General features: G+C 38.1%; 1 protein-coding gene across 1 annotated transcript in view; it reads left to right on the top strand.

Annotated features, from left to right (window-relative positions):
* The first annotated feature begins 1,671 nt into the window (after positions 1–1,671).
* Positions 1,672–27,763, top strand: part of ergic2 (ERGIC and golgi 2) — a 44,564-nt gene continuing 18,472 nt past the window's right edge. The window contains exons 1-7 of the mRNA XM_061924557.2: positions 1,672–2,236; positions 2,290–2,398; positions 9,666–9,712; positions 15,008–15,075; positions 17,094–17,134; positions 17,412–17,513; positions 22,204–22,296. Coding sequence (XP_061780541.1) covers positions 2,131–2,236; positions 2,290–2,398; positions 9,666–9,712; positions 15,008–15,075; positions 17,094–17,134; positions 17,412–17,513; positions 22,204–22,296 — 566 coding nt within the window. The 5' untranslated portion in view covers positions 1,672–2,130. The remainder of the gene's footprint in view (positions 2,237–2,289; positions 2,399–9,665; positions 9,713–15,007; positions 15,076–17,093; positions 17,135–17,411; positions 17,514–22,203; positions 22,297–27,763) is intronic.

The raw sequence follows: 27,763 nt of genomic DNA, 5'->3' as shown, positions 1-27,763 counted from the left end.
GATGAATAAATTAAAAACATTTTCTTGAATAAAAAAGAAAGTAAAACAATATAAAAACAGTTACATAGAAACTAGTAATTAATGAAAATGAGTAAAATTAAGTGTTAAAGGTTAGATATCCGATATTCCAATATTGTCCAACTCTTTAATTACAGATACGAATATCAACCGATACCGATATATACAGTCGTGGAATTAACACATTATTATGCCTAATTTGGACAACCAGGTATGGTGAAGATAAGGTCCTTTTTTAAGAAAAATAATAAAATAAGATAAATAAATTAAAAACATTTTCTTGAATAAAAAAAGAAAGTAAAACAATATAAAAACAGTTACATAGAAACTAGTAATTAATGAAAATGAGTAAAATGAAGTGTTAAAGGTTAGTACTATTAGTGGACCAATCATGTGTGCTTACGGACTGTATCCCTTGCAGACTGTATTGATATATATTGATATATAATGTCATACTTGCCAACCTTGAGACCTCCGATTTCGGGGGGCGTGGTTGGGGGTGGGGTGGGGCGTGGTTGGGGGCGTGGTTAAGAGGGGAGGAGTATATTGACAGCTAGAATTCACCAAGTCAAGTATTTCATACATACATACATACATATATATATATATATATATATATATATATATATATATATATATATATATATATATATATATATATATATACATATATATATATATATATATATATATATATATATAGATATAGATATCTACATCCTAAAAATATGCAAACAAAACTGTGTTTAGATAATTGATACTTCAAACTTGCATAAATAAATATTAAGGAATATAACATAACTTGGCTTCTGAGAGTTTCAAAATGTAATGAATAAAATGTTAAAGTTGTTGATAAACAAGCAATTATTTAAATATTTAAATATTGTCATTTTAAATGAATTATTATGATAATTTAAAATCAATTATTTCAAATGTGTTTATTTTAATGTATAATTCTATGGCTGGATGTAATAAGGAGTCAGGAAAAAATACAAATAAAAATACAATTAATTTTGATGTTTTTAGCAAAATATAGTAAACATGTATTTATTTTTATTTTTTATTAATAAATATATTTATTTTTAGGTAAGGTAAACATAATAATACAATTTATCTCTAGTCTGGATGATTTAGTTCTTGTCACCCTGTTGTCATGAAAAAAGGCTGTCCTCACTCAGGTCCGCATGGAGCTGGAGGGGGCGTGGCTTCCAGCTCCGGCTGAAAATCGGGAGATTTTCGGGAGAATATTTGTCCCGGGAGGTTTTCGGGAGTCTCCCGGGAAATTCGGGAGGGTTGGCAAGTATGTATAATGTAGGAACCAGAATATTAATAACAGAAAGAAACGAGGAGAGAGTTTTTTTTGGGTTGGTGCACTAATTGTAAGTGTATCTTGTGTTTTTTTATGTTGATTTAATTAAAAAACAAAAAACGATACCGATAATTTAAAAAAACGATATCGATAATTTCCGATATGGCCATTTAATGCATTTATCGGCCGATAATATCGGCAGGCCGATATCATCGGACATCTCTAGTGAAAAGTAATCCCCCCGATTCCTAAACGCTGAACACCATCTTTGTTTTCTACCGGTCAACTGTCAGTTTAGGCTGCTCGCCGGCTCCTCATCACCACTTCAAGATGGCGGCCCAATTTCTCGCGTCACAGCAGCCAATGTTGTGTCTACTTATAAGATGTCTGTGTAGGGAACCATATAACCAATAACCGTGTCTTACCTTGGCGTTTGTGACCACCCACCGCTAGTGGGCGCTAAGTCAAAAAATGTGTGCGGTTTTCTTCCCTAAACAGGAAGTCTCAAAAACCTGTTCCACTTGTCCGTTTTCCCCTCACGGTTTTCTTAATTTATGACCTCCTATCCTCGACTAAGCTGACAAAGTAAACCTCAAAAGGACAAACTAATTGACCGTTCAGTCCACTCGCAGTCGCGTTCGCCCGGAGTTAGCCAAGCGAGCTACCTCCATGCTAGCTTGCTGGCTAGCGGCTGTCATGGCGCCAAGTTGACTCTCCGGCCACCAAAAAAAAAAAAAAAAAAGAGGAAAAGTCGTCGGACAACATTTTCTGTTTATGGCAGTGACGGCTGAAAGCTCACCAAGATGAGGAGATTGAGCAAAAAGAAAGCCTTGACGCTGGTCAAAGAGCTGGACGCTTTCCCGAAAGTCCCCGAGAGCTACGTGGAGTCGTCAGCCAGCGGCGGCACAGGTGAGGCGGCCACAATCTCTCCTTCACACCCGCTGAACCTCTCTCTGTTTTAGTGTCGCTGATTGCCTTCAGTGCCATGGCTGTTCTCGCCTTCCTGGAGTTCTTCGTGTACAGAGACACTTGGATGAAATACGAGTACGAGGTGGACAAAGACTTCAGCAGGTGTTTATTGTTTATTTTGTTTCTTGTTTATTGTTGATCCCCAATTAGCCGACGCACAAACGCCAGGCCAGTCTTCCTGGGGGTCCTTTTCAAAAGCTCAAAGTAAAATAATATAATGCACAAATCCAGTTGCAAATAACAAAAGGAACAAGGAAAAGACAATTCTCAAAATAAATAAATAAATAACAGTACGGTAGTGATGGGTTGATGAGGCGCCATGAAGCGTTTCGACACATTGCAAAACAGTATTGATACTGTGTCGATACTCCATCCATCCATCCATCCATCTTCTTCCGCTTATCCGAGGTCGGGTCGCGGGGGCAGCAGCCTAAGCAGGGAAGCCCAGACTTCCCTCTCCCCAGCCACTTCGTCCAGCTCTTCCTGTGGGACCCCGAGGCGTTCCCAGGCCAGCCGGGAGACATAGTCTTCCCAACGTGTCCTGGGTCTTCCCCGCGGCCTCCTACCGGTCGGACGTGCCCTAAACACCTCCCTAGGGAGGCGTTCGGGTGGCATCCTGACCAGATGCCCGAACCACCTCATCTGGCTCCTCTCGATGTGGAGGAGCAGCGGCTTTACTTTGAGCTCCCCCCCGGATGGCAGAGCTTCTCACCCTATCTCTAAGGGAGAGCCCCGCCACCCGGCGGAGGAAACTCATTTCGGCCGCTTGTACCCGTGATCTTGTCCTTTCGGTCATAACCCAAAGCTCATGACCATAGGTGAGGATGGGAACGTAGATCGACCGGTAAATTGAGAGCTTTGCCTTCCGGCTCAGCTCCTTCTTCACCACAACGGATCAATACAGCGTCCGCATTACTGAAGACGCCGCACCGATCCGCCTGTCGATCTCACGATCCACTCTTCCCTCACTCGTGAACAAGACTCCGAGGTACTTGAACTCCTCCACTTGGGGCAAGATCTCCTCCCCAACCCGGAGATGGCACTCCACCCTTTTCCGGGCGAGAACCATGGACTCGGACTTGGAGGTGCTGATTCTCATCCCAGTCGCTTCACACTCGGCTGCGAACCGATCCAGTGAGAGCTGAAGATCCTGGCCAGATGAAGCCATCAGGACCACATCATCTGCAAAAAGCAGAGACCTAATCCTGCAGCCACCAAACCAGATCCCCTCAACGCCTTGACTGCGCCTAGAAATTCTGTCCATAAAAGTTATGAACAGAATCGGTGACAAAGGGCAGCCTTGTGTCGATACTGTGTCACTAAATACTGACATCTGCTGGACATTAAAAAATCCCTACAGGCAACCTATGGACCGACTCAACTGACTGATTTTTTGCCCTAGTACAGGGGTTACCAACCTTTTTGAAACCAAAAACTACTTCTTGGGTACTGATTAATGCGAAGGGCTACCAGTTTGATACACTATTAAATAAATAAATATATTGTCATTTGTAAGTTACACGTAAGTGTGATTCAAACAAGAATAGCTAAATAAATAAATGTATATATATATAAAAAAAATGGGTATTTGTCTGTCATTCCGTCGTACATTTTTTTTTCCTTTTACGGAAGGTTTTTTGTAGAGAATAAATGATGAAAAAAACACTTAATTGAACGGTTTAAAAGAGGAGAAAACACACAAAAAAATAAAATAAAATTTTGAAACATAGTTTATCTTCAATTTCGACTCTTTAAAATTCAAAATTCAACCGACAAAAAAGAAGAGAAAAACTAGCTAATTTGAATCTTTTTGAAAAAATTAAAAAAAGAATTTATGGAACATCATTAGTCATTTTTCCTGATTAAGATACATTTTAGAATTTTGATGACATGTTTTAAATAGGTTAAAATCCAATCTGCACTTTGTTACAATATATAACAAATTGGACCAAGCTATATTTCTAACAAAGACAAATCAGTATTTCTTCTAGATTTTCCAGAACAAAAATTTCAAAAGAAATTCAAAATACTTTGAAATAAGATTTAAATTTGATTCTACAGATTTTCTAGATTTGCCAGAATATTTTTTTTAAATTTTAATCATAGTAAGTTTGAAGAAATATTTCACAAATATTCTTCGTCGAAAAAACAGAAGCTAAAATATTTATTCTTTACAATAAAAACAAAAAAAAAATTACTTGAACATTGATTTAAATTGTCAGGAAAGAAGAGGAAGAAATTTAAAAGGTAAAAAGGTATTTGTTTAAAAATCCTAAAATCATTTTTAAGGTTGTATTTTTTTCTCTAAAATTGTATTTCTAAAAGTAATAAGAAGCAAAGTAAAAAATAAATGAATTTATTTAAACAAGTGAAGACCCATCCATCCATCCATCTTCTACCGCTTATTCCAAGTGAAGACCAAGTCTTTAAAATATTTTCTTGGATTTTCAAATTCTATTTGAGTTTTGTCTCTTTTAGAATTAAAAATGTCGAGCAAAGCGAGACCAGCTTGCTAGTAAATAAATAAAATTTAAAAAATAGAGGCAGCTCACTGGTAAGTGCTGCTATTTGAGCTATTTTTAGAACAGGCCAGCGGGCGACTGATCTGGTCCTTACGGGCTACCTGGTGCCCACGGGCACCGCGTTGGTGACCCCTGCCCTAGTATATACAATAATATAAACCAAGTATTTCATTTAGGATTATTTCATATCTTCATTTAAATAAAAATATATTTTTATCTTTTTTAGATACAGTCAATAAATAATGTGAACATGTATCATAACATGGAAATCTAAGAGAACATGTTGTGGATGATTGTGGACTGGGAATTTTTTTAATTTAATTTTTTTACACATTTTTATAAAAAAAATTTTTTTTTCCGACGTATTACATTTTAGACGATTTCTCTTCTTAGTTATATTTTTTCTCCGGCTGTAGAAAAGAGCCGCTCACAGGGCACAGAGGAGGCGTCAGTGCGACACAGTTCGCGTATCGGTCACGTGACCAAAACAGCTCATGATCGGTCACGTGACTTTCTAAAAGCGGTACGCGCACCGACACAGGGTTTTGCTCTATGAGCTCGACGCATGCGCCGATGCATCGGTGTTGCCGGACCCATCACTACAGTACGGAACACTAGTGTGCCGTGGGAGATTACCGTATTTTTCGGACTATAAATCGCAATTTTTTTTCATAGTTTAGCCGGGGGTGCGACTTATACTCAGGAGCGACTTATGCATACTTGCCAACCCTCCCGGATTTTTCGGGAGACTCCCGAAATTCAGCGCCTCTTCCGAAAACCTCACGGGACACATTTTCTCCCGAAAATCTCCCGAAATTCAGTCGGACTCAGGTCCATGCTTTCCCACAATATAAACAGCGTACCTGCCCAATCACGTTATAACTGTAGAATGATGGAGGGCGAGTTCTTGGTTTCTCATGTGGGTTTATTGTTGGCACACTTGCCAACCCTCCCGGATTTTCCGGGAGACTCCCGAAATTCAGCGCCTCTCCCGAAAACCTCCCGGGACAAATTTTCTCCCGAAAATCTCCCGAAATTCAGGCGGAGCTGGAGGCCACGTCCCCTCCAGCTCCATGCGGACCTGAGTCCGCTTTCCCACAATATAAACAACGTGCCTGCCCAATCACGTTATAAGTGTAAAATGATCGAGGGCGAGTTCTTGGTTTCTTATGTGGGTTTATTGTTAGGCAGTTTCATTAACGTCCTCCCAGCGCGGCAACAACACACAACAACAGCAGTCACGTTTTCGTCTACCGTAAAGCAGTTCGTCTGCCGTAAACAGCAATGTTGTGACACTCTTAAACAGGACAATACTGCCATCTAGTGCATTTGATGAAAGCACTTTTGTGCGTGCCACACAGCAATGCATCATCAGAGAGGGTGTTCAGCATGGTTAGAAAAATAGTGACAGAGAATAGAACAAGGATGGACAATTCAACCCTTAACTCAACAATGAGTAGATGAGTGTTATGTGTGTGTATATGTGTAAATAAATGAACACTGAAATTCAAGTATTCCTTTTATATATATATATATATATATATATATATATATATATATATATATATATATATATAATAAAATAAATATATATTTATTGCTAGAATTCACTGAAAGTCAAGTATTTCTTGTATATATATATATATATATAAAAAAAAAAAAAAATATATATATATATATGTGTTTGTATATATGTGTGTGTATGTATATATATATATATATATATATGAAATACTTGACTTGGTGAATTGTAGCTGTAAATATACTCCTCCCCTCTTAACCACGCCCCCGCCCCCTCCCGAAATCGGAGGTCTCAAGGTTGGCAAGTATGGACTTATGTGTGAAATTATTAACACATTACCTTAAAATATCAAATAATATTATTTAGCTCATTCACGTAAGAGACTAGACGTATAAGATTTCATAGGAGTGACAGTTTGGTAAACGTATAGCATGTTCTATATGTTATAGTACAGTGGTTCTTGACCTGGGTTTGATGGAACCCTAGGGGTTCGGTGAGTCGGCCTCAGGGGTTCGGCGGAGGTCAAAACACACCCGACTCATCGTGTAAATAAAAACTTCTCCCTATCGGCGTATTACGGGTATGGCAACAGCAGACGTCAGACTGATTTGCAGGTGTGTAATTTGTTGTGAGTTTATGCACTGTGTTGGTTTTGTTGTTTGAACAAGGTGATGTTCATGCACGCTTCATTTTGTGCACCAGTAAAAAAAACATGGTAACACTTTAGTATGGGGAACATATTCACCATTAATTAGTTGCTTATTAACATGCAAATTAGTAACATATTGGCTCTTAACTAGTCATTATTAAGTACTTATTAATGCCTTATTCGGCATGGCCTTATTATAACCCTAACCCTCTAACACTAACCAAATAACTCTAAATTACGTCTTTGTTACTTAGAATATGTTCCCCTAGTGTCCAAACAACTCTAAATTAAGTCTTTGTTACTTAGAATATGTTCCCCTAGTGTCCAAAAAACTCTAAATTAAGTCTTTGTTACTTAGAATATGTTCCCCTAGTGTCCAAACAACTCTAAATTAAGTCTTTGTTACTTAGAATATGTTCCCCTAGTGTCCAAAAAACTCTAAATTAAGTCTTTGTTACTTAGAATATGTTCCCCTAGTGTCCAAAAAACTCTAAATTAAGTCTTTGTTACTTAGAATATGTTCCCCTAGTGTCCAAAAAACTCTAAATTAAGTCTTTGTTACTTAGAATATGTTCCCCTAGTGTCCAAACAACTCTAAATTAAGTCTTTGTTACTTAGAATATGTTCCCCTAGTGTCCAAAAAACTCTAAATTAAGTCTTTGTTACTTAGAATATGTTCCCCATACTAAAGTGTTACCAAAAACATATAACTTTGTCCTGGATTTGAAAAAAAAACAACATTTTATTTTTCACTAAAGAAGGGTTCGGTGAATGCGCATATGAAACTGGTGGGGTTCGGTACCTCCAACAAGGTTAAGAACCACTGTTATAGTTATTTGAATGACTCTTACCATAATATGTGACGTTAACATACCAGTTGGTTATTTATGCCTCATATAACGTACACTTATTCAGCCTGTTGTCCACTATTCTTTATTTATTTTAAATTGCCTTTCAAATGTCTATTCTTGCTGTTGGGTTTTATCAAATAGGTGCGACTTATATGTTTTTTTACTTCTTTATTATGCATTTTCGTCCGGTGCGACTTATAGTCCGAAAAATACGGTATGTAATTTCACCTAATTCCATCTGTCAGGTTCAAACACACGGGCAGCACGATGGTACAGGGGTTAGTGCATATGCCTCACAATACGAAGGTCCTGACTTCAATCCCGGGCTCGGGATCTTTGTGTGTGGAGTTTGCATGTCCTCCCCGTGACTGCGTGGGTTCCCTCTGGGTACTCCGGCTTCCTCCCACCTCCAAAGACATGCACCTGGGGATAGGTTGATTGGCAACACTAAATTGACCCTAGTGTGTGAATGTGAGTGTGAATGTTGTCTGTCTATCTGTTTTGGCCCTGTGATGAGGTGGCGATTTGTCCAGGGTGTACCCCGCCTTCCGCCCGAATGCAGCTGAGATAGGCTCCAGCACCCCCCCGCGACCCCAAAAAGGGACAAGCGGTAGAAAATGGATGGATGGATGGAGGTTCAAACACCAAACTATCTATTAAACAGGACAAGAAGCAAGGAATCAAACTAGAGACAGGATTCAATTCAGCTCATGAGGAGAGCGAGTGGAACTGCACCCTCGCACAGTGTCACCCCACGCTCTGAGGAAAAAGTTCCCGCGCTTCCCCATTTATTTAGGCGTTCCCTGATTACACAGGGAGGGGTCACATTATGCAACAGCCTAGCACTGGTTCATAAACAGTTGAAACAAAATGTGCTTGGAGCGGTGTCAGGTTTGCCCCTTCTATGCTCATCCGCCTTATCTTCTTGGAGACTTCGGGTCCTGATAAGGCCCCTCGCGTGGCTGTACAGATCTGAAAAACAGACACTTTTACGGCGATGCATATTCCAGACACACAGTGGAGATTTACAAGCTGTCCGCCTTTGCATGATATAAGAAGGACAGCTTTGTGAGCACACGTGGATAGTAACCAGGGCCACCTGAACTGCAAGCAAACAAGTTGCGTGATAACTTATATACAATTATTCTGACACCATCCATCCATTATCTACCGCAGGTGAAAAGGTATCTAATGCTTAAACCAAAAATAAACAAAAAGGTGAGTGCCCCTAAGAAAAGGCATTGAAGCTTAGGGAAGGCTATGCAGAAAGAAACAAAAACCGAACCGGCTGCAAAGTAAACAAAAACAGAATGCTGGACGACAGCAAAGACTTACAGCGTGTGGGGCAGAGACGGCGTCCACAAAGTACATTCGAATATGACATGACAATCAACAATGTCCCCACAAAGAAGGATAAAAACAACTGAAATAGTCTTGATTGCTAAAAACAAAACAGGTGTGGGGAATAGCGGTCAAGGAAGACATGAAACTGCTACAGGAAAATACCAACAAAAGAGAAAAAGCCACCAAATTAGGAGCGCAAGACAACAACTAAAACACTACACACAGGAAAAAAATATTTCCTAACCACAGCGATACTTCTACCCATCTTAGCAACAATTTGATTGATATATTCGAACCACGAAAGTGTATTACTAAGTGTAACGCCCAAAAGTCTTACTTTATCCTCTTGTTTGATTGATTGTCTGGAAATCTGTAAGTTAAATATAGGATTTTTTTGCCAGACTATGTTTAAAATGTTTAAAACCAGTCTATTACTTGTTGTCATTTCTTATTAAATGTGTTATTTTCTGTTCTGGTGCAGCAAACTGCGGATAAACATCGACATCACAGTAGCCATGAGATGCCAGTGTAAGTCATTCGATTTGAACTCATCATCGATACAAACACGGGGACACTTCATTAGGTACATCCATACCTTCTTCTCATGCAGGGGTCGGCAACCCAAAATGTTGAAAGGCCAAAAATACAGAACACAAATCTTGTCTGGAGCCGCAAAAAGATGAAAAGTCTTATATAAGTGTTATAATGAAGACGACGCATGGTGTACGTGTCTATATTAGTTATCATAGCCTACTATCAAAATGACTTACAGTCTTATATAAGTGTTATAATGAAGACAACACATGTGTCTATATTAGCTATAATAGCCTACTATCAAAATGACTTTACAAGTCTTTTATAAGTGTTATAATGAAGGCAACACATGATGTAAGTGTCTATATTAGTTATAATAGCCTACTATCAAAATGACTTTAAAAGTCCTATATAAGTGTTATAATGAAGACAACACATGATGTAAGTGTCTATATTAGCTATATTAGCCTACTGTCAAAATGAATTTAAAAGTCTTATATAAGTGTTATAATGAAGACAGCACATGTCTATATTAGCTATAATAGCCTACTATCAAAATGACTTTAAAAGTCTTATATAAGTGTTATAATGAAGACAACACATGTGTCTATATTAGCTATAATAGCCTACTATCAAAATGACTTTACAAGTCTTTTATAAGTGTTATAATGAAGGCAACACATGATGTAAGTGTCTATATTAGTTATAATAGCCTACTATCAAAATGACTTTAAAAGTCCTATATAAGTGTTATAATGAAGACAACACATGATGTAAGTGTCTATATTAGCTATATTAGCCTACTGTCAAAATGAATTTAAAAGTCTTATATAAGTGTTATAATGAAGACAGCACATGTCTATATTAGCTATAATAGCCTACTATCAAAATGACTTTACAAGTCTTATATAAGTGTTATAATGAAGGCAACACATGATGTAAGTGTCTATATTAGCTATATTGATTGATTGATTGATTGAATTATTTATTTCAAACCTGCACAGTACAACACACACTTTTTTTTAAAAAACATTTTGGCAGGGACATTTATGCAAGGCTTGAAAAGGGGTTGGATGAAGCAAATGCTTATAATATCCCAACCCCTCTCACTCATTCCACATTTAACATAAACAATATAATACAAGAACAATACTATACAAACAAAACAAGAAAAGCTCCTGTACACTAACAATACAATAGTACCACTGTTACTATAAAACAAGACAAGACGAGACAAAACACACACACACACACACACACACACACACACACACACACACACACACACACACACACACACACACACACACACACACACACACACACGCACACACACACACACACACACAGGCCCAAACACTCTCTGACCATACACCTCTCTCCCATCGCTCTGTGCTGAGGGCATCACTCTCTTTCCTCCTCGTACTTCTTCAGTACTTCTTTTTTAAACAGTCTTTTAAATGTAATCATGTTAGAACAGGTTTTTAACTCGTCCCCTAAGTTGTTCCACAGACTCCACGCACTGAAATGCACATTGATTTTAAAGTTGTTCTAAATTTAGGCAAATATAATTTGTTGTTTCCTCTTAGACTGTAACTATGATGAGCATCTCTATCCTGGAATAGGTTTTGTATATTGGATGGTAGAGAGTTTTGGGATGCCCTAAACATAATTTGAGCAGTTTTAAAATTGATCACATCGTGCAGTTTAAGTTGCTTTAACTCCATGAATAGTGGATTTGAATGATGTAAGTAGTGAACATTGGACACAATCCTAATGGCCTTTTTCTGCAGAGTGACTAAAGGCTGTAGATGGGATTTATAACAATTTCCCCAGACTTCAACACAATAGTTTAGATATGACATAATAAATGAATGATACAATAAAAGCAGAGCATTGGTGTTCAATAAATGACATGATCTCCTCATCATTCCAACACATTTAGCAACTTTTGTCCTCAGGTAATTTATATGAGGCTTCCATGATATATTTTCATCTATTACCACTCCTAAGAATGAATTTTGTTGAACATATTCTATTGGTGTATCATCAATAACAATCCTGATGGGTATTTCACTTTTGCGATTGCTAAAGAGCATGATTTTGGTCTTCTTTAAATTGAGAGACAATTTGTTGGTATTAAACCAAGTTTTTAACTTGATCATCTCCTCAGTTACAGAGGCCAGAAGTTGCTTAACGTCGTCACCTGCACATGTAATGGTTGTGTCGTCAGCAAAGACGATGAACTTCAGCAGTGTTGATACTTTACATATTTCATTGATATACATTATAAATAGTGTGGGTCCCAGTATCGACCCCTGGGGGACTCCACAGGTTATGTTCATGAGTGTAGATTGATGTTGGTCGATCTGAACAATCTGCTGTCTCTCATTCAAGTAGCTCTTCAGCCATTTCCCTGCCACTCCCCTTATGCCATAGTTTTCCAGTTTGTTTACCAAAATCTGGTGATCAATGGTATCGAAAGCCTTTTGCAGGTCAATAAAAATTCCTAAAACAAATTTGTTTTTCTCGATACCATTAGTAATGTTCTCTATTAGATCACTTAAAGCTAATGAAGTTGACCTATTTTGTCGGAACCCATATTGACAATCAGATAATAATGTGTGTTTTTCAATGAAGCCACGAAGTCTATTATCAAATAATTTTTCCAAAATTTTTGACAACTGTGGCAGAAGGGAGACGGGCCGGTAATTTGTGAAGTGGTGTTTGTCTCCAGATTTGAAGATGGGGATGACTTTTGAGAGTTTCATTTGTGAAGGAAATTGTCCAAGTTGAAAAGATAAATTGCAGATGTATGTGAATGGTTTGATGATTTCTTCCGCTACATTCCGGACCGTCCTCATGTCGAGGTCATAAATGTCACGTGATGTTTTGTTCTTGCTTTTATGAATAATCTCTAAAACTTCCTTTTCGACAGTCGGAGTAAGGAACATCGAGTAAGGATTTTTTCCAATAAGTTCCATAGGCTGTACATCATTAATTGGGATTTTTTTTGCCAGCTCAGGCCCAACTTTAACAAAAAACACATTGAAGCCGTCAGCAATCATCTTCTTGTCACTTATGATTTGGTCGTTCTCAACAAAAAACTCTGGATAACAAGGACTGTTTGTTTGTTTATATTAGCCTACTATCAAAATGACTTTAAAAGTCTTATATAAGTGTTATAATGAAGGCAACACATGATGTAAGTGTCTATATTAGCTATATTAGCCTACTATCAAAATGACTTTAAAAGTCTTATATAAGTGTTATAATGAAGACAACACATGATGTAAGTGTCTATATTAGCTATATTAGCCTACTATCAAAATGACTTTACAAGTCTTATATAAGTGTTATCATGAAGACAACACATGATATAAGTGTCCATATTAGCTATAATAGCCTACTATCAAAATGACTTTAAAAGTCTTATATAAGTGTTGTAATGAAGACAACACATTATGTAAGTGTCTATATGAGCTATCATAACCTACTATCAAAATGACTGTAAAAGCTGTATATAAGTGTTATAATGAAGTCAACACATGATGTAAGTGTCTATATTGGCTATAATAGCCTACTATCAAAACGACTTTAAAAGTCTTATATAAGTGTTATAATGAAGACAACACATGATGTAAGTGTCTATATTAGCTATATTAGCCTACTATCAAAATGACTTTAAAAGTCTTATATAAGTGTTATAATGAAGACAACACATGATGTAAGTGTCTATATTAGCTATAATAGCCTACTATCAAAATGACTTTACAAGTCTTATATAAGTGTTGTAATGAAGACAACACATTATGTAAGTGTCTATATGAGCTATCATAGCCTACTATCAAAATGACTGTAAAAGCCGTATATAAGTGTTATAATGAAGACAACACATGATGTAAGTGTCTATATTAGCTATAATAGCCTACTATCAAAATGACTTTAAAAGTCTTATATAAGTGTTATAATGAAGGCAACACATGATGTAAGTGTCTATATTAGCTATATTAGCCTACGGTACTATCAAAATGACTTTAAAAGTCTTATATAAGTGTTATAATGAAGGCAACACATGATGTAAGTGTCTATATTAGCTATAATAGCCTACTATCAAAATGACTTTAAAAGTCTTATGTAAGTGTTATAATGAAGACAACACATGATGTAAGTGTCTATATTAGCTATAATAGCCTACTATCAAAATGACTGTGTCGCAGGCTGAAGCAAATCTTCATTGACAGAAATGTTGAAATGTAATATTTATTCTACACATTTTTACAACATTAGAAACCATTAGTAAATCAGAGGCTACTCAGAAGGTGAGATAACTCCTGGAAATGACTGGCTTTTAATGGCCAAAGGTATAGATGTGTGTGTCCAAGTTAAAGGAAGCGTCAGGCTGTCTTCTTCTAATAGATTTATTACAATCTTCGGCAAGCTAGGTAATGTTTGCTGTGGTCTGGAACAACATGGCACACAAACAACTATCTGAAATGCAGCCAATATTACATAAAGATAATGTGTCATGAGACATGCAAATATAGATTATATACAAAGAAGATAAAAGTAAAGGATATTAAATGAGCTCAGATATACCTACAAATGAGGCCTAATGATGCAATATGTACATACAGCTAGCCTAAATAGCATGTTAGCATGGATTAGCTTGCTGTCATGCACTGACCAAATATGCCTGATTAACACTCCCACAAGTCAATAACATCAACAAAGCGCACCTTTGTGCATTCACGCACAGTTTAAAAGGTTTGGTGGCCAAAATGAGACAAAGGAGTGGAAGATTTGACATGTAAACAAACTGTTGCATCACAGTCCACACTGTGGTGAGTTCAAGAACCGCCGAAATTAGTAGGAGAAAACGATGTTGACCAAATAGTGTCATCAGTGAAGCATACACACAAACATATTAAACAGTGAGCTTCTTAACATTTGGGAAGAATTGTGTCATGTTTGTCCTCAAACGAAAAACATACTAAAACCAAAAAAATATTTCCCCCCCCATCTTTTTCCATTTTCAAACCTTTTTTAAAATGCTCCAGGGAGCAACTAGGGCGGCACTAAAGAGCCGCGGGTTGCTGACCCCCGTTTAATGAAACATCTGCCGGTATGACGATCAGTTCCACTTCCACAAATGACAAACATGTCAGATAATACTTCAAAATGTACAATAATTAATACATTTCTGATACCGTGCATGTATTAGATTCTACAAGTGTGTCAAATGTTTGAGTGTGTACTTAATCTTGATGTGTGTTTTTGATTCTGCAGATATAGGTGCAGATGTTCTGGACCTGGCTGAGACCATGGTCGCTTCTGACGGCCTTAAATATGAACCAGTGAGTGGTTTAAATGTTCCTATTGGTCTTCGAAATCTTCTTTAAAAATGATTGAATTTAAAGGGGAACTGCACTTTTTTGGGGGAATTTTGTCTATTGTTCACAATCTATATGTAAGACGAGCACACGTGTTTTTCTTTTTTTATGCATTCTAACTCGTAAATAAACACTAGCAATATTCCGCTAACAATGGAGCAGATGGGAGTCTCTATTGCGCCTATAAAGCGCTCTAAAAACCTTTTATATACATGCTGTAAGTATATATGTAATGTAGTAACAGGCACATTCATAATAACGTAATATTTACGTGTTCTGCTCATTTTAAGCATACAGCATATTCATTTCACGGACGCATCACAACGTTCGCTTTACCCTTCAAAAACAACACCGGTAGAAGTATTTCTAAGTGCTAAATAAGCAAAACAAAATACAAACATAATGAAACAATCACTTATTCTACAAAGTCTGTTCTCACCGGGATGCCGACTGATGGGATGTTTATATCTTCCCGTTTAGATGAAGGATTAATCATAATGCTTTTGCAGGTTAAAAAATAAAAAAGTGCCGCAAACAAGCGTCTTTTCGTGTCTTTCTCGTGATTTCCTGTGGATGTCAAAGTTGACTATAATAATCGATAAAAGAACAAGCAAACCGGAGTTTTGACCCAGAGAAGGCAGGGTCGGTAAAAAAAAAATTACAAAAAAAATCTGCGTCCCGGGGACGCGCGGACTTCCATAAATGCGCCTCCTTTTTGATTTCAATGCGTAAAAAGACACAAAAAGTGCGTTAAGGCCAACAGTGAGTACAATATACTTCTACAACACCACATGTTCGTGGACCCCTTTGTCAGGTTCAAACACTGATGACCTCTATTAAACAACACAAAAGGCAAAGAATTAAACAGAGACAGAATTAAATTTGCCTCAATTGAGGAGTAACGTCTGGACTGTACTCTTTGTACACTTCCACCATGCTCTGGCGAAAAATTGTACGCCTCCTCTTTTATTTGGACTTTCCCTGATTACATGGCAACAGCTGTTTCTAAGGGACGGGGGTCGTAAACAGCCATCGCCTTTGATTACATCAGTTCAAAAGAAAAGGTCGTAAAACAGTTCAAAGAAGAGGTCGTAAATCAGTTCAGAGAAAAAGTCGCCTGGAGGGGAGTCTGGTCCTGCTTCCTCTCTGCTTTTGTAGTTCTTGGGTCAAGACAATATCTTTTACATCATGTATATATTACATGTTATTATGAATGTTACTACATTACATATATACTTACATCGTGTATATATTACATGTTATTATGAATGTTACTACATTACATGTAAGGTTCAAACACTGATGAGATCTATTAAACAAGACAAGAAGCAAGGAATTAAACAGAGACAGAATTTAATTTGGAGAGACGCCTGGACTGTACAAGACGGTCTCACCACGCTCTGACGAAAGATTGTACGCCTCCTCTTTTATTTGGACTTTCCCTGATTACATGGCAACAGCTGTTTCTAAGGGACAGGGGTCGTAAACAGCCATCGCCTTTGTCACAAAACAGTTCAAAGAAAAGGTCGTAAACAGTTCACAGAAAAGGTGGTAAACAGTTCACAGAAAAGGTCGTAAAACAGTTCAAAGAGGTCGTCTGAAGTGGAGTCTGGTCCTGCTTCCTCTCCGCTTTTGTAGTTCTTGGGTCAAGACAATATCTTTCCGTTGATTACAATACATGAAAGAAACAGAACACCTTCATGTTGCCTCCCATCCTACACAGTGGAGTTTTACAAGCCTTCTGCTTGGTAGGTTCAAAGACAGCTTTTGTCTTCTCGCCGGGAACTCATTTCAACACAAAGTTTTTTGGATAACTTAGATACAATTATTCTGACACCTTTCTTAAGCAAATGTGTCCAAACAGCTGAAAAATTGCGCTTAAGAACGATAAAATAACTTAAGGATAATTAAAATGTCCGTTGTTGTGTATTGTTTACTTGTTTTCTTTAATAAACTGTTTTTTTTTCTCTTTACATTTTTAGGTCAATTTCGAATTGTCGCCACAGCAAAGACTATGGCACATGTAAGTAGACTCGATGATGTCTTTCAGCGTCCTACATTTGGAGGAAACAAACTATTTTACACACTTTTATTGGAGATAAAAGGAAATTAGTGAAAAAGTCACTATTTACAATGTTGTCTTCAGAATATCTGCTATTCATTTGGGCATATCACAGTTTAGTCGAGCACTATACAAGCAGTGTGAACCACAAACATAAAGGAATCAGCAAAGTATGTTAAACACGAGTATAATTGTCTCTCTGTATGTTTGTTTATTTCTTTTTGAAAAACTTTTGCAGGACTCTTCTTCACATCCAGGAACGGTTAAGGGTGGAGCACTCCCTGCAGGATTTGATCTTCAAGAGTGCGGTGAAAGGAGCTCCAGCTGCTCAGTCTGGCAGGTGCTAATCTTCTCGTATTTTATAATGCAGGCGTGTGATTTGTCCGTCTATAGTCTAAAATCCGTCTTTTTTTATCTCTGTAAAAATAAAAAATATTTGTTTTTTTGTTTTTTTCGACCTACAATGTGTGTTAAAATCTTGATCGTCTCTTTGTCATACCTGCCAATAACTACGGTTGTTAGTATCAGGTTGAAACACTGATGACATCTATTAAACAAGACAAGAGGCAAAGAATCAAACCGAGGCAGAATTCAATTTGGACTCAATATCATACCTGCCAACTACTCCGGTTTTCCCGTAATTAGTACGGTTTTCATCAACCTATTCCGGTTTACGGTTGCAGTGATAAAAAATACGTTTTTTCATTAATTAAAAAAAAAAAAGTTTTAAAAAGTTTTTATTCACGAATGACAATCGACACTGCTTCCCGTAACTTCCTATCGAGCCATTTCGAATGCCATGCGCGAGGCTATTTATAGCACCGCTGCCAAGCACGAGGCACCAGTTGCCATTGTTTCCAAACGAGCGAACGATCATGGAATCAGCCGGAGAAAAATCGCAAACGAGTCTTAAACCGAAAAGAAAACTGCAGTCATTCCGTGAAGAATATTCAAAAGCCTATCCGGGAATAATTATCCGTTCCAAAAAGGGTGAAAACTATGCGAATTGCACCTTGTGCAGACAAGATTTTTCGATCGGACACGGAGGAATTAGCGATGTAAAAGACCACGTTGGGACAAAAAAACACAAGTCTAATGCCGTTGCTAGCGATACAAGTGGAAAACTTTCAACGTTTTTCGTCGCCCAAACAGATTCTTTGGATACATTTGGATTTTAGCCACAAAAAGGTAATGACACCAATGTTATCTATTGGAATTGTTTAGTACTGTTATACTGTTAAGTGTTTATAATATTTATGCTTTCAAGTCCAAGTTGAAGAAATCTTGTTAAATGTTGACAGCAGAACTACCAAAATACAGAACTATGTCCTTAATATTTTTGCAGTGCTATTTCTGTTGAAAAGTTAAAATGATTACATTAGAGATGTGATGTGCCACTTTTCAAGTGTCCGATGGCTTAAATTAATTTTCATTAATTTTTCATATTTTGAATTCTTTTGAAAGGCTTACAAAAAAACTACATTTGAATTGTAATTCCATGCTATTGACATGACTATTAATTTTAATGAAGTTAGCTTACCATGTTTACAGTATGATAATTGTGATAGAAATGTGAATTTTAGGCACAGAATATTTTATACAATTGAACAAGGCAGTAGATTATACAAGCTCGGACAGAAAGTTAATAATGACACCAATGTTTTTTTTAATGGAATTGTTTAGTACTGTTTTACCATTTGTTTACTGTAAAAAGTGTTTATACTGTTTATACTTTCAATTAACAAATTGAAGTCTTGTGAAAGGTTGACAGGATAACTGGCATTAACTGTCAAAATAATTTCAAACTATTGAAGTTAGCTTACAGAATAAACATGTCAATCAACCCATAAGATTTTTGCTGTAATATTTTTGTTTTGAAAAGTCACTGTGACTGATAGAAAAGTGATGGTTTTAGCAACATTTTAACCTGTCTGAATGCTAATAATCATTTTGCGTCGGGGGGGGCGAAGCCTGAACCCCCCACCAGGACTTTGTCCTGGACCTACCGGGGCCTGCAACCCCTGGACCCTGGCTACTAGGTTTTTCTGATTTCAAAAGTTGGCAGGTATGCAATATTGAGGAGAAAACGTGTCGACCTGTAACCTCTTACAGTGTCACCCACGCTCTGCCAAAAGATTGCACTACTCCTTCTTTATTTGACTTTCTCCCCCCACCTGACCACAGCTGCTTCCAGAGGGAAGTGGGTCGTAAACAGCGTTGCCTTTGGTTGCCGAACAGTTCAAAAGAAGATGTCGTAGAATAGTTCAAAAAGAGTTTGTAAAATACTTCAAAAAGAGTTCGTCTGGAAATTGGGCAGATCCTGCCATCTGTCCGCTTTGAAGTCACAGTGGAGTTTTACGAGCCTTCCTCCTGGTAGGCCCCAAAGACAGCTCCCGTCCCCCTGCCAGGAACTCAATGTAATAAAAAGCTTTTGTGATAATTTAGAAACAATTATTCTAACAGTTAGTAGTAGTGGTAAAAAATACGGTTTTCCATTAAAAATGATCAACTTAAAGATGGAAGCGACGTAGCGAAGCAACTCCACAGGCAGAGGACAAACTACACGGGAAACATCAATGATGATTGGTTGGTTTACGTATAAGAACGTCCATGATTGGTTGTTGTTTACTATGATGAGTCACCATTGGTTTAGATTAGGGCAAAACATTAGGGACAGGCCAATCAGAGGCAAGATAGGGCGGGTCCTGGAACCAGGAAGGGAAATCACAACAGACAGCACAAATGACGACGAGAGAGTCGGAGAAGAGAAAAGGGAATATAATATTCAAGCGGGCGATTTATTTATTAAATAAAACTAGTGGAAGATGGCAGAGGGATTTGTTTCTTTTAGCGATGTAGACCACGTCCAGGAAACCCACCATGTGTCTACTTGGACACATTTGGACAAATGTATGCGCCTGGATAAAACAATTTCCGACTTTTGAGTTGTTTACCATGTAAGCCCACGTGGAAGAGGTGGAATACACATTTAAGAACACTCATGATTGTGGCAGACATGTTTGCTACAGTATAGCCGGCCTAAATGCGACATTTCATATTCATCTGTGTTTTACAACAAGACAGTAGCTGACATTTTATTCATTATTTCTACTTTTTATATTTTGACATTGAATAGTTGAATCATTTTGAAACATAAACAACGTGACTGCAAGATATTTGTTATTTCATGCTATAAATCACAAATGGCTATTCAGATAAAGGACGTTAGTTAATAGAATAAACATTGTTTGTACTCTTCATGATTTTTGCATTTGTAGCAGTTAGAAGTGGTGAAAGGTCAGAAATTGGCTATAAAATCCAAGGCAGAATCCACTAAAGCAGAAACAAAAAGGAAAATGCAAGCTCCTCAGAAATTTGCCAGGAAGGCTCATGTCAGAGCCATCAAAGCAAAAATAGCCAAAGTAATGTGTAAATAATGTCAATAACTAGATGAACCATCTGTGGCTGTGAAGTGAACGCTAGTAAGGTTGTAAATACTGTATAGTGTAGGCTAACCCATGTGGTTCCTGTGGATGTGAACACAAGTTGTAATTACTGTAGTGACTAAATAACATAGTGACTGAAACAGACAAAGTAATGTGTAAATAATGTCAATAACTAGATGAACCATCTGTGGCTGTGAAGTGAACACTAGTAAGGTTGTAAATACTGTATCGAATAGGCTAACCCATGTGGTTCCTGAGGATGTGAACACAAGTTGTAATTACTGTAGTGACTAAATAACATAGTGACTGAAACAGACAAGTAATGTGTAAATAATGTCAATAAGTAGATTAACCATCTGTGGCTGTGAAGTGAACACTAGTAAGGTTGTAAATACTGTATAGAGTAGGCTAACCCATGTGGTTCCTGTGGATGTGAACACAAGTTGTAATTACTGTAGTGACTAAATAACATAGTGACTGAAACAGACAAAGTAACGTGTAAATAATGTCAATAACTAGATGAACCATCTGTGGCTGTGAAGTGAACACTAGTAAGGTTGTAAATACTGTATCGAATAGGCTAACCCATGTGGTTCCTGAGGATGTGAACACAAGTTGTAATTACTGTAGTGACTAAATAACATAGTGACTGAAACAGACAAGTAATGTGTAAATAATGTCAATAAGTAGATTAACCATCTGTGGCTGTGAAGTGAACACTAGTAAGGTTGTAAATACTGTATAGAGTAGGCTAACCCATGTGGTTCCTGTGGATGTGAACACAAGTTGTAATTACTGTAGTGACTGAAACAGACCAAGTAATGTGTAAATAATGTCAATAACTAGATGAACCATCTGTGGCTGTGAAGTGAACACTAGTAAGGTTGTAAATGCTGTATGGATTAGGCTAACCCATGTGGTTCCTGTGGATGTGAACACAAGTTGTAATTACTGTAGTGGCTAAATAACATAGTGACTGAAACAGACAAAGTAATGTGTAAATACTGTCAATAAGTAGATTAACCATCTGTGGCTGTGAAGTGAACACTAGTAAGGTTGTAAATACTGTATAGAGTAGGCTAACCCATGTGGTTCCTGTGGATGTGAACACAAGTTGTATTTACTGTAGTGACTAAATAACATAGTGACTGAAACATATATATATTTTGACATTACATAGCTGAATCATTTTGAAACATATACAACAAGATATTTGTTGTTTCATGCTATAAATCACAAATGGCTATTCAGATAAAGGAAGTTAGCTAGTAGAATAAACATTGTTTGTACTGTTTGTACCCCCATGTTCCCTCACCAGGGTACCACCCTGGACCTGCGGCCCCTAAACCCTTGGCTTATTTTCAGTCTTTTTCATTAAGTTCAAATCACATGCCTGCTGGCTACAACCAGTAGAGTTGATGTTAATTCCATCTCAACCAGTTTTCTGAGGAAATAACTGTAAACCGCATTATAAATATTGACAGACATGTCACAGTTGAGTCTCTGAAATGAGATCAAACAGCACCATCTGCTGGATGTGGAAAGGCACTGACCCACACTCTTTAAAACTAATGTTTTTTTCAGCATGGACAGCAGCATATCTTTGACCGCCTGCAGGATTCATGGACATCTGTACGTCAACAAGGTGGCCGGAAACTTCCACATCACAGTTGGCAAGTATGTTCACACTTTTATAGTCCATATATTATTTGTGGTCCTGGAGAACCTGGAAAATTGTTCTTGGGTTTACCACATAATGAAAATGGGGAAAAATGTTTCAGATATCCTGAAAATGACTAATCCTCCCCTACCTTGTGAGCGAATGTGGTTAAAAGCTCTCCACATGTGAGTTTGTTGTCGCCTCATTTTCTGGGCAACATTAAGGCACAGCGTCTCTCCGCTTCTAGTCGGCGCGGTGTAAGAGCCAATAAAATGTGTATTTCTGCTTAGAGCGGTTTTGCAAGTCAGTGTTTCCAACGGACTCCAGTGCCAAATTGATCAACTTTTTACAACCGATTTAAGGACTTGGCGCCGAGAGATACAACTAGCGACATATTTGCCCGCAAGTGTGAGGTTTTTCCTCTCTACTCTCCACTGAGTGACAGACAGAGGAGACTTGTGTTGTTTACTGAGTTGGATGTGCGCCGTAAGATGAAATGTATCTCTGATGTAATTAGAGGTTATTACCGTTAACTGATTATCTTAAAGGGGAACTGCACTTTTTTTTGGACTTTTGCCTATCGTTCACAATCATGAAAGATGACGACGGTTGTATTTATGTTCATGCGTTCTAAATATTAAAGTTAAAAGTTAAAGTACCAATGATTGTCACATAAATCACCAAAAATTATTCCTGGCCACGGCCGCCGCTGCTGCTCACTGCTCCCCTCACCTCCCCGGGGGTGATCAAGGGTGATGTGTCAAATGCAGAGAATAATTATTAAACTAGATGAGGAAAACAGACTGAATATTTTTGAAGTTGGAACAGTTTGAATCAGATAAAACATTTGGAAGTTGTGGAACTTTGAAGAATGTCCCATTGATTTTGATGGGAGTTTCCCAAAAATGTGGACATTTCGGGAAAAGTGGGAATTTTTTTAAAATGGTAAAAAAAACTGGAATGGTCTGAATGAGTTGAAATGGTTGGTGTTGGAATTTTTTTAATCGGTCGAGAAATGTTGAAGTAGTAACATGTTGAATTGAGAAATGGTTTTATGAAATTTCGGGAAAACCAGGAATTTTTCCATTTCAAAAAACAACTTTGTTTTTTGTCCTGATTAAGAGAAATGTTTTGACGGTGGAACGGTTAAAATACCTTAAAAACGTGGGAGAAGTAGTCGCCAGGAAAAAGGGTGGAAATAAAGCTTTGGAAAACCAGGAATTCTGGAAAATCCTGGAATTTTTTGGAACTTGGACAACATTTTAACAGCTGGTTGGCTCAGATTTTATTCTTTTCATTACATTCACATGCTGCAGTGGACAGTGGACATTTTAGCTTGAGTATTAATGTAGTATCTGAAGCACCGTCTCCACGTGTGTTTATTGACAACAGGGTTATAACCTGGACACGTTAGCTCGTCGATATGAAAACAGGTGATTGTTATTACGTGCATCTGCCCCGGACCCCGAGTCAAACAGCGGCGGTGTTAATGAAGCAGCGTCAGGCTGCTCACCGTCAGTGAAACGCTCGGTGAAATCGCGGATTAACGTTAAATATATAACGAGCCGCGAGCGATGCAGCTATAACCTATCTACCTATAACCTATATTACCCTCGTATTTTGATCCCGTCCGTCTTCGTCTTCGTCTTCTTCTTCTTCTGGCCCACCAGGTGAATTAAGTGCTATTGGCGGAGTTACAATGCATAGTAGGCTACCGCCACCTACTGCACCAGAGTTGTAACTGCAGTCCCATTGCTTTTATGAGCGGTCGAGCGAGTCAAAAGCCGAAAAATCCATTTGTGGCGGACGTAATTCTTTCGTGGCGGGCCGCCACAAATAAATGAATGCGTGGGAAACACTGTATATATATTTTTCACTTGTTAGCACAGATATATTTTGATTTAACAAATAGTCAACTGGACTTTATTTTGTAACTTTGAAACAAATCATGTGCAATTCAAAAGGGGTTGACAGTTGGATTCAACAACAGGAATAAGCAGCAATAGATTGTTTCAAATGCGTCTTGTCCTCTTATTACAGGAGTGAGTGTCAGGAATGAAGACAGTCCACATTCAAAAGTGACTGGATAGAAGACCCCCAGTTCAGGGACTGGCTAGGACAGGGGTCGGCAACCTTTACCACTCAAAGAGCCATTTTGACCCGTTTCCACAAATTAAAGAAAACAATGGGAGCCACAAAACTCTTTTGAAATTTAAAATGAAATAACACTACATACAAAGTTTTTTTTTTGCTTTAATATGGAAATGTAATGTTAGTGCGGCCCGCGAGTTTTATATGAAGGGCACTTGACAGCGTCACACTTGTCAACCCTCCCGATTTTTCCGGTAGACTCCCGAATTTCAGGGAAACTATTCTCTTGAATATATGCTGATTTTCACCCAAACATCAATAATATGGGCGTGCCGTGATGTCACCACCTTTAGCGCCCTCTACAGCTTGAACAAACAGCTCGCCAGCCCAGTTACATGTTATATGAGGCTTCTGCAGACACACATAAGTGAATGCCATGCATACTTGGTTAACAGCCATACAGATCACACTAAGTGTGGCGATATAAACAACTTTAACACTCTTACTAATATGCGGCACACTGTGAACCCACACCAAACAAGAATGACAAACACATTTCGGGAGAACATCCGCACCGTAACACAACAGAACCAATACCCAGAATCCCATGCATCTTTTTTTTTTTTTTTTTTTTTTTGTGTCCTGTCCAGCTTCTCAGGCAAATCATATAGTTGATGTAGATGCCCATGTCGGCTGTTCAGATTTACTTTACAAAAGAGAAGTGTAGGATACTTCTCTTGTTGCCTTATTTGTATTTGACTTTATTAAATGTATTTATATTATCATTTAGTGCAGCCGGGCCAGAGCAGGAGGGGATAGAAAGAGAAAAAAATGAAGACAGAGGGGGAAATTGTGGGGACAAGAGGGGGATTAGACAGAGAGACAAAAACAACAACAGCAAACAACAACAACAACAACAATAGAGCAACATCAGCAAATACGACATGTACAAACATGATGGTAAAAGTAATAGCAAATAAGCAGTTAGCGAAAAATAAAAAATAATACAGAAATGACAATGAGCATTATTACACTACAAATGGATCAATACAAATACCAATAGAAATAGCGCTATTGATAATGAACAATACCAATAATTTACCTTTATTATCAACAATGCAGTTGATCCCATGCATCCCTAACTCTTCCGGGCTACTTTATACACCCCCGCTACCACCAAAGCCCGCCACCCCAACCCTGCCCCCCCACACATCAACAACACCCCCCATGCATGGGGGGTGTTCTGTTTTGTTTATGTTGTGTTACGGTGTGGATGTTCTCCCAAAATGTGTTTGTCATTCTTGTTTGGTGTGGGTTCACAGTGTGGCGCATATTAGTAAGAGTGTTATAGTTGTTTATACGGCCACCGTCAGTGTGATCTGTATGGCTGTTGAACAAGTATGCCTTGCTGTCACTTAGTGTGTGAGCAGACGCCGCATACAAAATGTGACTGCGCCGGCACGCTGTTTCTTAGGTGAAAAAGCGGACGCGACGACAGGTTGTAGAGGACGCAAAATGCAGTGCCATCACGGCACGCCCTCAATTTTGTTGTCCGGGTGAAAATCGGAGAATGTTTGCCCTGGGAGAGGCAGTGAAATCCGGAAGTCTCCCGGAAAAATCGGGAGGGTCGGCAAGAATGCAGCTGAGCCGCATCAGAGTGGTCAAAGAGCCGCATGCGGCTCCGGAGCCGCGGGTTGCCGACCCCTGGGCTAGGAGAAGTGTCAGGAGATATACCTTGGATTTTTGTTATGTTTGAGAAAGGCCGGTGCCCTATGTGCAGAGTCAAGTGGTTGTTTTTCAGCCAATCACTGAAAGTACACAAATATTTGCGTAGGAAGTGCAGGGGCGTAAGTAAGAGAAGAGAAAGTTTAGCTGGGAATTGAACTGTTGAACTTTGTAACTTTGCTGCAGTCTGTGGGTGTCTTCTCCATCGTAGCCATACATTGTACAGTACATAAAATGCCGGAGGAATAAAGATAGAAAGAATCTGGATAAATGCAAGTTTCAACTGTAGAAAAGAACACTTCAATAAAAGGAAGAGGATGTACGACGTGATAAAACTGAAAATGTCTTGGAAAAGTCCTGCTGAATAATTTTGCGGTGAAAGTGGGAACCTTTCATTACCGTTAAAAATGAATGGATGCCAAGTGTTATACTTTGTGGTCGTCTACAAGCGCACAGACAAATGTAACGTCATGGAGCGACAGACAGCAGGACACAAATGTTCCCAACACCGGTGTAACAATGTGAGCTACATGCTAACATTATGCTCACATTTTAACAGCAACTTCATGCTCAGTTTGCATACTTGCTGAAGAAAACTCAATGATCAATCCTCCATGTCTGTAGCTCACCGACGTATTATGAAGATTTGGGTGGTATAAACTAGAGATGTCCGATAATGGCTTTTTTGCCGATATTCCGATATTGTCCAACTCTTAATTACCGATTCCGATACCATACCTGCCAACTACTCCGGTTTTCCCGTAATTAGTACGGTTTTCATCAACCTATTCCGGGTTACGGTTGCAGTGATAAAAAATACGTTTTTTCATGAATTAAAAAAAAATATTTTTTTTTAAGTTTTATTCACGAAATCGCGTAACAACGAATAACTTCCTATCGAGCCATTCCGAATGCCATGCGCGAGGCTATTTATAGCACCGCTGCCAAGCACGAGGCACCTGTTGCCATTGTTTCCAAACGAGCGAACGATCATGGAATCAGCCGGAGAAAAATCGCAAACGAGTCTTAAACCGAAAAGAAAACTGCAGTCATTCCGTGAAGAATATTCAAAAGCCTATCCGGGAATAATTATCCGTTCCAAAAAGGGTGAAAACTACGCGAATTGCACCTTGTGCAGACAAGATTTTTCGATCGGACACGGAGGAATTAGCGATGTAAAAGACCACGTTGGGACAAAAAAACACAAGTCTAATGCCGTTGCTAGCGATACAATTTGGATTTTAGCCACAAAAAGGTAATGACACCAATGTTATCTATTGGAATTGTTTAGTACTGTTATACTGTTAAAAGTGTTTATACTATTTATGCTTTCAAGTCCAAGTTGAAGAAATCTTGTTAAATGTTGACAGCATAACTACCAAAATACAGAAGTATGTCCTTAATATTTTTGCAGTGCTATTTCTGTTGAAAAGTTAAAATGATTACATTAGAGATGTGATGTGCCACTTTTCAAGTGTCTGATGGCTTAAATTAATTTTCATGAATTTTTCATATTTTGAATTCTTTTGAAAGGCTTACAAAAAAACTACATTTGAATTGTAATTCCATGCTATTGACAGGACTATTAATTTTAATGAAGTTAGCTTACCATGTTTACAGTATGATAATTGTGATAGAAATGTGAATTTTAGGCACAGAATATTTTTT

The sequence above is a fragment of the Nerophis lumbriciformis genome, linkage group LG29, assembly GCF_033978685.3.
Source record: "Nerophis lumbriciformis linkage group LG29, RoL_Nlum_v2.1, whole genome shotgun sequence".
Lineage (NCBI taxonomy): Eukaryota > Metazoa > Chordata > Actinopteri > Syngnathiformes > Syngnathidae > Nerophis > Nerophis lumbriciformis.
The sequence above is the reverse complement of the archived record's forward strand: the minus strand, read 5'-3'. Positions and strand labels throughout refer to the sequence as shown.